Source organism: Sciurus vulgaris (genome assembly GCF_902686455.1).
Source record: "Sciurus vulgaris genome assembly, chromosome: 10".
NCBI lineage: Eukaryota > Metazoa > Chordata > Mammalia > Rodentia > Sciuridae > Sciurus > Sciurus vulgaris.
Window position 1 is genome coordinate 98,481,391 of NC_136470.1, and position 13,905 is coordinate 98,495,295.

A 13,905-nucleotide genomic window follows, 5' to 3' on the forward strand; every position below is an offset into this window, starting at 1 on the left:
ACTTGGTGACTTTAACACACCTCTCTCACCACTAGACCATATGTTATGCCACAAAGCAACCCTCGCAAAAAAAAAAAAAAAAAAAAAAAAAAAAAAAAACCAGAAATACTACCCTGCATTCTATCAGATCATGACTGGGATGAAACTAGAAATCAATGATAAAATAAAAAATAGAAGTTACTCCAACACCTGTAGAATAAATAGCATGCTATTGAATAACCAAAGGATAGCAGAAGAAATCAGGGAGGAAATAAAAAAAATACTTAGAGGTAAATGAGAACACCAATACAACATATCAAAATCTCTGGGACACTATGAAGGCAGTGCTCAAAGAAAATTCATTGAATTGAACTATACATTAAAAGAATAAAACGTCAAAAAATAAATAACCTAACATTACATCTTAGAGCCCTAGAAAAAGAAGAACAAATCAACACCAAAAACAGTATAAGACAGGAAATAATTAAATCTGAGCTGAAACCAATGAAATCAAAACAAAAGAAATAATTGAAAAAATTGGCAAATCAAAAAGTTGTTTCTTTGAAAAGAATAAACAAAATTGATAAACACTTAGCCACACTAACAAAGAGAAAGAGAGAGAAAATTCAAATTAATAAAAATTCGTGGTGAAAAAGGAAATATGATGGACACTAGTAAAATACAGAAGATAATTAGAAACTATTTTGAAAATTTATACTCAAATAAACTAGAAAATCTCACATTGTCAAATTTCTATAGACATATGATCTACCCAAACTAAACAGGAGGACTTACACAATTAAAACAAATCAATTTCAAGCAATGAAATAGAAGACACCATCAAAAGCCTACCAAACAAGAAAAACACAGGACCAGAATTCATGGCTGAGTTCTACAAAACCTTCGAAGAAGATTTAACACCAATGCTCCTCAAATTAATCCATGAAATAGAAAAGGAGGGAACCCTTCCATACTATTCTATAGGTTAGTATCCCCCTAATACCAAAACCAGACAAAGACACATCAAGGAAAGAAAACTTCAGACCAATATCCCTGATGAACATGGACACAAAAATTCTCAATAAAATTCTGGCAAACTGCACACAAAAACATATTAAAAAGATAGTGCACCACAATCAAGTAGGGTTCATCCCCATCCAGGGATGCTGGGTGGTTCAACATATGGAAATCAATAAACTAATACATCACATCAAAAGTCTTAAAGACAAGAATCATATGATTATCTCAATAGATGCAGAAAAAGCATTTGACAAAATACAGCACCTCTTCATGTTCAAAACACTAGAAAAACTCGGAATAGAAGGAATATACCTGAACGTTGTAAAAGCTATCTATGCTAAGCCTAAGGCCAACAGCATTCTAAATGGAGAAAAATTGAAAGCATTCCCTCCAAAAACGGGAACAAGATAGAGATGCTCTCTTTCACCACTTCTGTTCAATAGAGTCCTTGAAACTCTAGCTAGAGTATCTGATTAGACAGATGAAAGAAATTAAAGGGATACGAAAAGGAAAAGAAGAACTCAAATTATCACTACTTGCCAATGATATGATTTTATATTTAGAAGATCAAAACAGTTCTACAAGAAAACCTCTAGAACTCATAAATGAACTCAGCTAAGTATCAGGATATGAAATCAACGCCATAAATCAAATGCATTCCTATACATAAGCAATGAATCTGCTGCAAGAGAAATTAGGAAAACTACCCCATTCACAATAGTCTCAAAAACAATGAAATATGTGGAAATAAATCTAACAAAAGAGGTGAAACACCTCTACAATGAAAACTACAGAACACCAAGGAAAGAAATTAAAGAAGACCTTAGAAGATGCTCTCTATGCTCTTGTATGATAAGCAGAATTAATATTGTCAAAATGGCCATACTACCAAAAGTGCTATACACATTTAATGCGACTCCTATTAAAATCCCAATGACATTACTCATAGAACTAGAAAAAGCAATCATAAAATTCATTTGGAAAAGTAAAATATGAGACCCAGAATAGCCAGAGCAATCCTTAGCAAAAAGAGTGAAGCAGAAGGCATTATAATACAAGAACTTAAACTATGCTACAGAGCAATGTAACAAAAATAGCATGGTTTTGGCACCAAAATAGAAATATAGACCAATGATACAGAATAAAAGACACAAAGATGAACCCAAATAAATATGGTTATCTAATACTAGACAAAGGCACCAAAAACATTTATTGGATAAAAGACAGCAACAAATGGTGCTGGGAAAACTGGAAATCCATATGTAACAAAATGAAATTAAACTTCTCTCTCTCACCTTGCACAAAAATCAAGTTAAAGTCAGTCAAAGACAGGTACTAAAAGGGAGACTCTGCCTAACAGAAGAAAAAGTAGCCCCAAATCTTTATCATATCCACTAGAACCTGATTTCCTTAACAAACTCCTGAAGCAAAAGAAGTAAAATTAAGAATCTATAAATGGGATGGATTCAAACTTAAAATCTTCTTCTCAACAAAGGAAATATTTACATGAAGAGAGAGCCTACAGAATGGTAGAAAATTTTTACCACACGCACCTCAGACAGAACACTGAGGATATATAAAGAACTCAAAAAAACTTAACACCAAAAAAAAAAAAAAAACAAAAAACAAATAACCTAATCAATAAATGGACTAAGGAACTGAACAGACACTTCACAGGAGATATATATTTGATCAACAAACATATAAAAAAAGGTTCATCATCTCTAGCAATTAGAGAAATGCAAATCAAAACTACTATCTCCCTCCAATCAGAATGGCAATTAACAGGAACACAAGCAATAATAAGGATGGGCAAGAATGTGGAGAAAAAGATACACTCATACATTGGTGGTGGGATTGCAAATTGCCGCAACTGAAGCCAGAATTGGAAACAGGCATTTAGTGTAGACATAGGGAATCAGGTCAAATCAAGGAAATGCAGGCCATGAAAACCATCTGCCTCTGGAAGTTGGAGACTACCCCTGGGAGAATGGAATGTCAAGGATCTCCAGAGCCCATTGATTACCAAATTTACCTGCTCCAGTCAAGGACTCCAGGCAAGGAGCTGCTAATTAATGTCCCCTGGGCCCCTACCTGCCTGTATCAGTTTGGCCCACCCCCTGCCATCTGCTGTTCACCTTTTTTGCTATGTCACCAGCAACTCCTGGGCCTCCTCACATAGGCAGGAAGGAGAGATAGGCAGGGAGAGAACAGAACAAAGGAGACCCTAACCTATAAAAGATGTGCTCACTTTTGGGGACTCTAGAACATCAGCCATGGCCCCCTTCTCCTTCCTGGGAGAAGTCTGTATTATTACCTTTAAAGAAAACCTGCTTAATATGCTTGCCTTGGTGTGCTTCTCTAATGTTCAAACTTCTACCTTTGAGAAAGCAGAACTCGTCACCGGTAAACAGTGGTATCACAACCACTATGGAAAGCAGTATGGAGATTCCTCAGAAAACTTGAATGGAATGGCCACTTGACCCAGCTATCCCACTCCTCAGTTTATACCCAAAGGATTTAAAATTGGCATACTACAGTAATGCATTCACATCAATGTCTATAGCAGCTCAATTCACAATAGCTAAACTGTGGAACCAACCTAGGTGCCCTTCAATAGATAAATAGATAAAGAAAATGTGGTACATATACACAAAGGAATATTACTCAGCCTTAAAGAAGAATGAAATTATGGCATTTGCAGGTAAATAGATGGAATTGGAGAATATCATGCTAAGTGAAATAATCGAATCCCAAAATACCAAAGTCCAAACAAATGTTTTCTCTGATAAGGGAATGCTGATCCATAGTAGGGGTTGGGTAGGGAAGAATGAATAAACTTTGGATTATGCAGAGGGGAGTGATGGGAGGGGTGGGGTGGTGGGGATGGGAAGGACAGTAGAATGGGCAGACATTATTACCATATATACATGTATGATTACACTACTAGTGTGACTTAGCGCCATGTACAGCCAGAGGAATGAGAAATTATGCTCCATTTGTGTACAATTTGTCAAAATGCACTCTACTGTCATGTATAAGCAATTAGAATAATAAAAAAATTTCTATTAAAAAAAACAAACTGAGAGCTGATATGATATGCTATTTTGTGTAGCCTAGGAAGAGGGTTCACAATCCTTCCAGAATTTTATGGGCTTACACACACACACACACACACACACACACACACACACACACACACACTCCAATGCTTTCAAGGAAAATCTGGCAGTAAGGTGGTCATAAAATAGTATATTTTAAAGAAATAATCCCAGAAAACTGAGTGAGAGAAAAGTCTCTAGAATGGAGAATTTTACAATGGTAAGAAACTCAGGGTCCACACTGAGTTTAAGTAAACTCAAAGTATTCACACTATGCCAATAAATAATTTTGTGTTTTGTGAATTATAGCACTGTATTTTTAAAGGCTCATCATTCAATTATCTCTTTTTAACAAAAGAAGTTAAAGTTATCTCCTCGGCATATTATCGTTTAATGTTTAATTAATGATCATTGCCCTTTCATCTCTATATAGAAGAAAGCTTTTGTAATATATTTTTACTATGTATTTCTAGACTGAGTTAAATGTAAAACTTATATATATTGGCTATTTCTTCTTTTGGTAAATAATTACCTCCAATTATTTTTGTTTTCTCCAAACTCTTTTCACTTTGAGAGATTTTATTGACATATAATTATTTTCAAATTATTTTTAATTACTTTTTTATTCATTTTCTTTGGTGGAGATTTTCTTTGTGAATCTAAAAGTAAAGAGGAAACATGGTAAAGAATTTTTCCATTTGTGATAATTGATCAGAGAAGGAAGAGTACTAGTCATACATAGTCAACATTCAAGGACACCTCTAGTGGGTTAAACTGCATATTATATATATGATTACATTCCATTTTATGGTTCCATGCTATAAATATCTCTTATAAATACGGAGAGGATGCATGCACAAAACACTGCAGTAGATCTTGGGAAACGAAGGTGAATTTGACCATGTCCCTGCTCACTAAAACCTTATATTTTAGGAAACAGATTCTGTTCATATTGGTGTAAAGGAGGAAGAGTGGCCCATGTTTCCTAGTTAATATCTTTCATAAGTTGGCACTGGGAATTTCACCAACCTGTCTTGAAGCCTTTCCAGTTTCCCTCCCAATGTTCATGACAATATCTGAATTTCTAAATATGTCTCATGAAGACATGATCTTCCTTTCCTTAATTCTTCAGATATTGTTCCTTAACGTAAACACTATACTTCAGACATCAGGAAATACTTTAAAAGCAAAATTTAATATCTTTCCATCTTCTTCTAACATGTCACACCCTGAGAAGTGATCCCTAGACAGGGTTAGGTGACCACCTCATTTCTCATATCCCATACTATCCATATTGTTTTACCCATCATGCTATATCTTGCATGCCTGTTTTCCTGACTGATTCCCACTAGACAATAAAACTTTGAAAAGTTTTATATTCTTCACCATTAAGTCCTCAATATAAAGTACCTGGCACTTAAGAGTTCTTGATAAATATTTATTTAATGAATGAGTGAACTTCTTACACTTCCATTTTCCAAGAGAAAGACAATATTGCTAATTAGTCCATTCCATGATCTTTCTAGTCAACAGTAGTAAGCTAAATAATCTCAAATGATAGCACAATCTATAACTAATTATGCTGATTAAAATCTCTTTAAGTATAATTATATGAAGATTTACTTTAATTTAATATCTAAGATAAAAAACTGCTAGCAATTTCTAATTAGTTTCTTTTTTCAAATCCATATTAACTTAGGATTCAAACACCACTGTGATGCATTTACATAAACTAATTTATATAATTCCTTAGCAGAGTATATCACTCAAAGTTTTCAGTAATGTTAGTATGAAACCTAGATTACTGGTGATTTACAGTGATGGCAATAATTAATGTATATCAATGAAATTATATATACACTATAATAATGACATGTATTCAAGATAAATTTTGACACCTATTTTTTCAAAATATAGGAAAATAGCCAGATGTCTTCTTTATAATAAATACAACAAATAAATGTTATTTGCATTATTAGATTAAATATAATAACAAACCATTGTATTAGGGATAAGAATATGAAATATAATTGTATAATTTTCCAGTGCTTTGTAATACATGTACTAATTCCCCCAAATGACCAGCTATATAAGCAAACAATTGAATATAAATGCTTTTGGCAAAAACAGCAGTTACAGAGAGAAAAGGGAAAAAGGTTTTTGTTTCCTCAAACTGTTCAAATGGCTTTACAAATATTTATAAAAGGTCACCAATAGAGGACTTACCTGAGGTCACATGGAAAAGTCCCTACACCATCAAAAGTTATTTCCAATGTCCACCTGGGAGATCTAAAACAGAGAATAACAAAGACAGTTTGTGACAAAGCTGACACATAGTATTCTGGAAGAAGTGAAATCAATTGTGACATTTTTCATTTATTTGTAAATGCCTCTTTGGCAGTACACTCACTCAAAACGACAGTTGTTTCTTGCAGAAAAAAGGGAGGTGATGGTAAAATAGAGGAATCCTGACAGATGCTTTAATGAGATTCTGCATTAGGGCTATTCTAACACTTTCACCCAAAAAAGAGCTTGCCCTTCATTTTCAATATCATAACGCAGTAATTTAGAAAATGTTATCTCTATGAAAAACTAAGCCAGCCAGTTCTTAATAGCCACTGCTAGTTTATTTCCCACTATCTTTCAATTGAAGAAAACATCCTAAAGCAAATACCTAAATGACTGTCAGCCATACAGGCTAATTACCTCTTCTTCATTAAAGGACTACACTTTATTAAAAGGAGTAATATGGAGTGTGAACAACTAAGACATACTGTCCAATAATGCAATATTTTCTTAGAGGTATCTTTAACACCCCACTTTCAGCAAAGGACGGATCATCCAGACAGAAAATCAACCAAGGAACAAAGGAATTAGATTATATCTTAGACCAAATAGACCTAGCAGACATCTACAGAACTTACCATACAAAAGCTGCTGAATACGAATTTTTCTCATTAGCACATGGAAAGTTTCCAGGATAGATCATATGATATCCAAAAAAGAATGTCTCAACAAAATTTCAGAAGCTGAACTTATATTGGATATCCTTTTTAACCACAATTAAATTTAAGTACATATAAATAACAAGAAAAACCTTGGAAACTATACAAATGTACAGAAATTAAACAACTTTTTTCTGAAGATTCAATGAACTAAGGAATCAACCAAGAAAAACAAAAAGCCTTAAACATTTCTTTAAACAAATGGATGTGGAAACAGCATACCAAAACCCATGGAATGAAACAAGAGCAGAATTAAGAGGGAAGTTTATAGCAATTGCTGTCCATAGCAAAACAGTAGAAAGATCTCAACCTATCACCACATCTCAAGGAACTAGGGGGGCAAAAAAAGAACACCAAAAATGGTAGAAAGAAAGGAATAATAAAGATCAGAGCAGAAATAAGTGAAATGGAGAGTAAAGAAATAATACAGAAGATTAAGGAATCAAAAGGAATGAGGTTAGTGTGTTGAAAAAATATCTTCACTCCTATATTTGTTGCAACATTATTCACAATCACCAAGAAATGGAAACAACTGAAGTGTCCATCAACTAATGAATGGACAAAGAAAATGTGCTAATAAATATGAAGGAACACTATTAAGCTATAAAAATATGTGAAATTTTGTTATTTGTAACAACATGGATTAAACAGAAGATCATTATGTTAAGTGAAATAAGCCAGGCACAGGAAGACAAAAATCACATAGCTTATATAAAATCTAAAAAAGTTGATCCCCTAGAAGTTGAAAATAGAACAGTGGTTACCACCAGAGGCTGGGGAAAGTAAAGGCGTGCGAGGGTAGGAAGGTATTGATCAATGAATACTGAGTTACAGTTAGGAGCAAGAAGTTCTGGTGTGCTAATTAACAGCACTACAGCTATAGATGATATACTGTACATTTTTAAAAAACTAGAAGGCTTTGAAAATTTTTACCATAAAGAAATGACAAAGAAGATGGAGATAGATTTAAACATTATACTATTTATACATGTATTTGAAACTTTCAATGGTACTCAAATAATATGTACATTTTTTTGTTTTTACATATAAGTTAAAAATAAATTTAAAGCAATTTTAAATAACATCTTGACCAAATACAAGAACAAATTATCAACAGCAGTAGAATAAAGAAACTGTCTCTTTGGATATTATTATGACCTGTAGTTCTATCTCATCCAATAATAGATCTTTGCAGTTGAGTTCTCTTATCACAAAAGTGGGATTAACTTTCCTTCCTTAATAGAAAACTCCATGCGGTATAGCTCTTAAAACTGTTTTGATTCTTAAAATACCTGAATATCATATATTCTTGTAACATTTCCAATAAATATGGCAGTCAGCACAATTTTATTTTCATAGATTACTTGTGGTATAAGATGTAGTGTTGGTAATTTTGCTGTATTAGTCAATTGGCTAATTTAAAAAAAATGTTCAGTACAGCACATAAACAAAACTGCTTGAGAAACTCAAAAGTGTGCAAACTCACAGAGATCCCCATTGCCTTACTCTATCCTCAGTTTACCTAGAACTGTTATTCTCAAACTTATCTATACATTAAAATTACCAGGCACAATTTTATAAATCCAACTCCAGACCAAGCAAATCAATACATATTTTTAAAATCATCCCAGGTGATTCTAATATACAGGAAGGGTTGAGAACTATTGACCTCATACCATTTCTTCAATAAACACTGCTTCCCACTAAAATAATTTGTCTTAGCTTGACAGAGCCCTACTTCTTTCTCAATATCTTTTTTGACAAGCAACTCTGAAGAGCACAACCACATGCACAGATCCAGGACAATTCTGATTAGTTGAGTCAATCATAGTGGTACCATTTTCTCTGCCAGAGTTAATTTAGGGGTGGATATGTTTACTGCATCTAGCCAATGATTTTCTGGGGGATTCTTAGCAAAGTTGCCTATGCTCCTGACACAATCATTGTTCTCCTGCTGTTGTGTATGGGTGTGATGCCTGGAATTACTCTACCCACCTTGCAAGTATGGAAGAAGTTGGTCTGAGGACAAAGCTAAAACTGAGAGGATACAAAGCAAATGACAGAAACAAAGACTCTGCAACAATGCAACAATGTTATCCAGCTACTGAATTAATGGAACCTACTTCCAGAATTATTATATAAAATAAATCCACATACTATCAAAGCACTTTGAAGTTGTACAGCATCCCAAACACCAGACCAAAAAGAAAGAGAGAGAGAGAGACTATATCCAATAGCTTTTGCTAAAGGATATTAAAAATAAAAAGTCTACACACACACACACACACACACACACACACACACACAAACACATAGACTATATTCCAAACCTATGTTAGGTCAAACATTTCTTTTTTGTTTACATTTTGAAATATTAAAATATTATACCAACTGATGAAAAATCCTTCACTTTTTCCTACAAATTAAACATTATCTTAGTTTTACTTAAATGACTTTGTAGTATTTTTAACTAATATTGTATAGTATATACATAAATAAGTTTAATAGTATTTTTCATTACTGTATCTTTTCAGAAGTACTACTTTGTTTTAATATATTATATATACATAGCATACAATATTAAAAAGATTTTCTATGGCATATAAAATGTGTGTGTGTGTGTGGTGTGTGTATGTGTGTATCCATTTGCTTTATTAAATTGTTACCATACATATGATTTGTTTGACTTGGTTTTGGTACCAGAGATTAAATCCAGGGATCTCAACCACTGAGTCACATCTCCAGCCCTTTTTATTTTTTATTTTGAAACGAGGTCTCACTAAGTTGCTGAGACTGGCTTTGAATTTGCCATCCTCCTGCCTCAGCCTCCTGGACCGGAGATTACAAGTATGCATCACTGTTCCCAGCACATATGGCATTTTGAAGTGGAAAAAAAAAATGAATTTTTAAAAATATTTGATCACAACAATGCCATGACTTCATAGTAATCTTGTATCTAACTGATTCTATGCACTATCTTCTAGGTAGTATGTATGATTCTCACATGTCCAGACTACAATTTTATTTCTGAAATATATCCTTTTCCTTAAACAATAACTTCCTGGAGCAGACAATACTGGGGATACTTTGAAATGATGTGTTATCATAAACCACACAGTTGGGATGAGATTAACTGGAATTTGTTTCAAGATCTACCATAGAGTTTTAAAATGGTATACACTGCACTCACCATGTTCCAATTTGATACTTTAAATCTGGTTACTTCCAAACTCTCTGAGTTCCTTTATGTTACTTACACTTCTGTCTATATCCTCTGTGATTCCTATATTATTTATCTAACAATATAAAAAAATCCACCAATATTTTCATGGAGAGAAGGGAGATTAAATTACCTTTGGTAGAGGGAATTTTTTATGTAGAGCAGAGGACAACATGCATTAGGAATATAGAATGTGGGAGTAAATACAGATGATCAGGCAGGAGAAAACAGAAATTGTGGTTACTGAGAGGTCTCCATAGTATGATTTGTTCTCCCACAACCCATCAAATTTTGGACTAATTGATAAATTTATGACTTATGGAATGTTTAATGTGATAAACTTCTTGTGAAAGGAAACTAGAGAATACAGATCGGTGTAGGGCCAACTAAGTGTGGAAAAAATTAAAACTAAGGAGGTACAGTGAAGAAGAAAAACAGTTCTAGGAAAAAGAAGCACTGAAATTCTATTTTTTATTTTCTTTTGGTACTAGGGATTGAACGGAGGGGTGCTTAACCACTGGGTCACTTCCCCAGGCCTTTCTTATATTTTGTTTAAAGACAGGGTCTTGATAAATTGCTGAGACTGGCTTTGAACTTGAAATCCTCCTGTATCAGCCTCTAGAGCAGCCGGGACTACAGGCGTATGCCAGCTTGGCTGAAATCCTAATTGAAATTCTAATTGAACCTGGGATAGATCAGGTTGAGATATGGGAGGAGGGGGTCAAAATTATATTTTCCCACCATATAATTTTGGAAACTTTAGTGTACATTTCTGTCTCTCTAACTATTCTATAAACACCCAAGAACAGTGTTGTTTGCTCTTTGAATCACAATAGAACTCAATAAATGCTTGAATTTGAGCAGAAGAGTCTCTTTTAAAAATCAGGCAGGCTCTATGACCCATTTCCTTTTCTATTCAAATATTTATAAAACTTCTCAGTAATAAGGACTTTTAAGAGCTGGAAATCTTGTGGGCTGAGTTTGGTTTAGAATCATCTGTTTCTGGATCACTTTTTGCTATGCAGAGGGCCTACGGTCAGCATCCTACTTCTCAACCTCTATTCATTAACACTGTTTTGGCAAAGATTTCTAATTAATAGCATTGCCTAAGAGAGGTTCAGTAAATCGGAAACATTCCAGTACGTTTTCTTGAACCTCACCTGGAACACTAAGCTTCTTTCTGGGGTATCTTTTCCACTCAAAAAAAAAAAAAAAAAAAAAAAAAGAATTCATGGAACATTTATGCTATAGAAATAGATCTTATAGGTGCTCATATCTGACTTCAATCTGACTTCAATCCTCTTCATCCAAGGACAGGGACCTTACGTGATCTCCACATATACCCTTACCCAAGGCTGAAGAGGACTTTCACAGAGTAGAAACATAATAAATGTCTGGTGCATGAAACTAAATTATAAATGAAAATATGGCTTCTGTGGTTTTATTATACTAAAACTACCCTTATATGATTTCATCTACTTTTTGGAGCTTTAAAGTATCCATTCGAGTCAGATACTTTATTTCAGAAGTGTAGAATCAACACTGATTTTTAAGAGTTCTAGGAATTTTTAAGAAGAATTTAATATTTTGAAATGTATTTCTGGAGGTAAATATTTCTTGCAAATCCCATGTCATTCATAGAAATATATGAAAAGTCTTAAGAACCATCACTATTTCAATTGTAAACATTAAGGAATATTGCATTACAATGTAGATTGGTAATTTGGAGACCCAGAAGAACAATAATGATTAACAAGACACTAGAGGGAGTATACATTTTAATGGTATAACTCATAAAATCCATGTTTCAAAGGTTAAAAAACAGAATCAAATTTACCAGAAAGCTAATAAATCATTTTACTTTGGGGTTTCTTTTTTTATCTCTGATTTTTAAATAATCAACATCATCTTCCCAGAGCAAATTAACTATACTTATCTTCAAATGAACTACAGGAATTTCTGAATTCCTTACAAAGTACTAACTCTCAAAGAATTCTCTTCTTGGTAAGTTTTGCCCTCAATGTTTATTCAAATTTACTTTTAGAAAGATAAAGCAGACTTTAGGGAGGTAGCCTTTATAAGCATTTTATTTGATGATAATAAGGATTTTATTTGCTGATGATAATGATGCACAGTGCCTCTTGAACTGAAAGATGAGGAGTGAAAAGGTAATTCCAGCATCACTCTAGCACTGATGGGAACTCTATTTGAGTGCTGATCTCAATTCCAGACTCCAAACTAAGAGAACAAAAAGAATTAAAAAAAAAAAAAAAAAAAAAAGGAAAAAGAAAAAAGAAAGCAAGCCATGGGGATAATAGAACAATAACTAAATAAGACTAGAACTTTAGAACTAAATGAGCAAATGTGAAAGAAAATGTGATGAATATTGGGAAAGAACACTGATGATAAACAAACACCATGCATATAAACACAGGGTCAGCCCCACTGGCTGCTCTGAAAAGCCATCTTTGCATTGTTCCTGGGTTCAGCTCCTCGCTCGCCGCAACCACCTCCGCCGCGCGCCTCCTCCGCCGCCGCGGACTCCGGCAGCTTTGTCGCCAGAGTCCCTGAACTCTCGTTTCCTCTTTAACCCACTGCATCGGCTCACCGGCGTGCCCCACCATGTCAGACGCGGCCGTGGACACTAGCTCCGAGATCACCACCAAGGACTTAAAGGAGAAGAAGGAAGTTGTGGAGGAGGCAGAGAATGGAAGAGATGCCCCTGCTAATGGGAATGCTAATGAGGAAAATGGGGAGCAGGAGGCTGACAATGAGGTAGATGAAGAAGAGGAAGAGGGTGGTGAGGAAGAGGAGGAGGAGGAGGAAGGTGATGGCGAGGAAGAGGATGGAGACGAAGATGAGGAGGCTGAGGCAGCTACAGGCAAACGGGCAGCTGAAGATGACGAGGATGATGATGTTGATACCAAGAAGCAGAAGACCGATGAGGATGACTAGACAGCAAAAAAGGAAAAGTTAAACTAAAAATAAAAGGCCGCCGTGACCTATTCACCCTCCACTTCCCGTCTCAGAATCTAAACGTGGTCACCTTCGAGTAGAGAGGCCCGCCTGCCACCCACCGCGGGCAGTGCCACCCGCAGATGACACGCGCTCTCCACCACCCAACCAAAACCACAACGTGAATTTGCAACAGGGGAGGAAAAAAAAAGAACCAAAACTTCCAAGGCCCTGCTTTTTTTCTTAAAAGTACTTTAAAAAAGGAAAATTTGTTTGTATTTTTTATTTACATTTTATATTTTTGTACATATTGTTAGGGGTCAGCCATTTTTAATAATCTCGGATGACCAAACCAGCCTTTGGAGCGTTCTCTGTCCTACTTCTGACTTTACTTGTGGTGTGACCATGTTCATTATAATCTCAAAGGAGAAAAAAAACCTTGTAAAAAAAGCAAAAACAACAACAAAAAAACAATCTTATTCCGAGCATTCCAGTAACTTTTTTTGTGTATGTACTTTAGCTGTACTATAAGTAGTTGGTTTGTATGAGATGGATAAAAAGGCCAAAGATAAAAAGGTTTCTTTTTTTTTTTTTTTTCCTTTTTTTGTCTATGAAGTTGCTGTTT

The 13,905-nt window shown here is 34.5% G+C and overlaps 2 protein-coding genes across 7 annotated transcripts in view; one reads left to right on the forward strand and one right to left on the reverse strand.

Moving 5' to 3' along the window:
* The window catches only part of NAALADL2 (N-acetylated alpha-linked acidic dipeptidase like 2), a 1,337,824-nt gene that overhangs the window by 1,206,339 nt on the left and 117,580 nt on the right, over nt 1-13,905 (reverse strand). For all 6 annotated transcript variants that reach the window (XM_079155143.1, XM_079155140.1, XM_079155138.1 and 3 more), the window contains exon 2: nt 6,327-6,389. The gene's annotated coding sequence lies outside the window, so the exon portion shown is untranslated. The remainder of the gene's footprint in view (nt 1-6,326; nt 6,390-13,905) is intronic.
* On the forward strand, nt 12,771-13,548 carry LOC306670508 (prothymosin alpha). The gene has a single exon (XM_079155175.1). The coding sequence runs from the start codon at nt 12,948-12,950 to the stop codon at nt 13,278-13,280; it is 333 nt and encodes a 110-aa protein (XP_079011301.1). The 5' UTR covers nt 12,771-12,947; the 3' UTR covers nt 13,281-13,548.

What these genes read in the sequence shown, in the direction of transcription:
- LOC306670508 (XM_079155175.1), top strand. Translation starts at nt 12,948, where the DNA reads ATGTCAGACGCGGCCGTGGACACTAGCTCCGAGATCACCACCAAGGAC.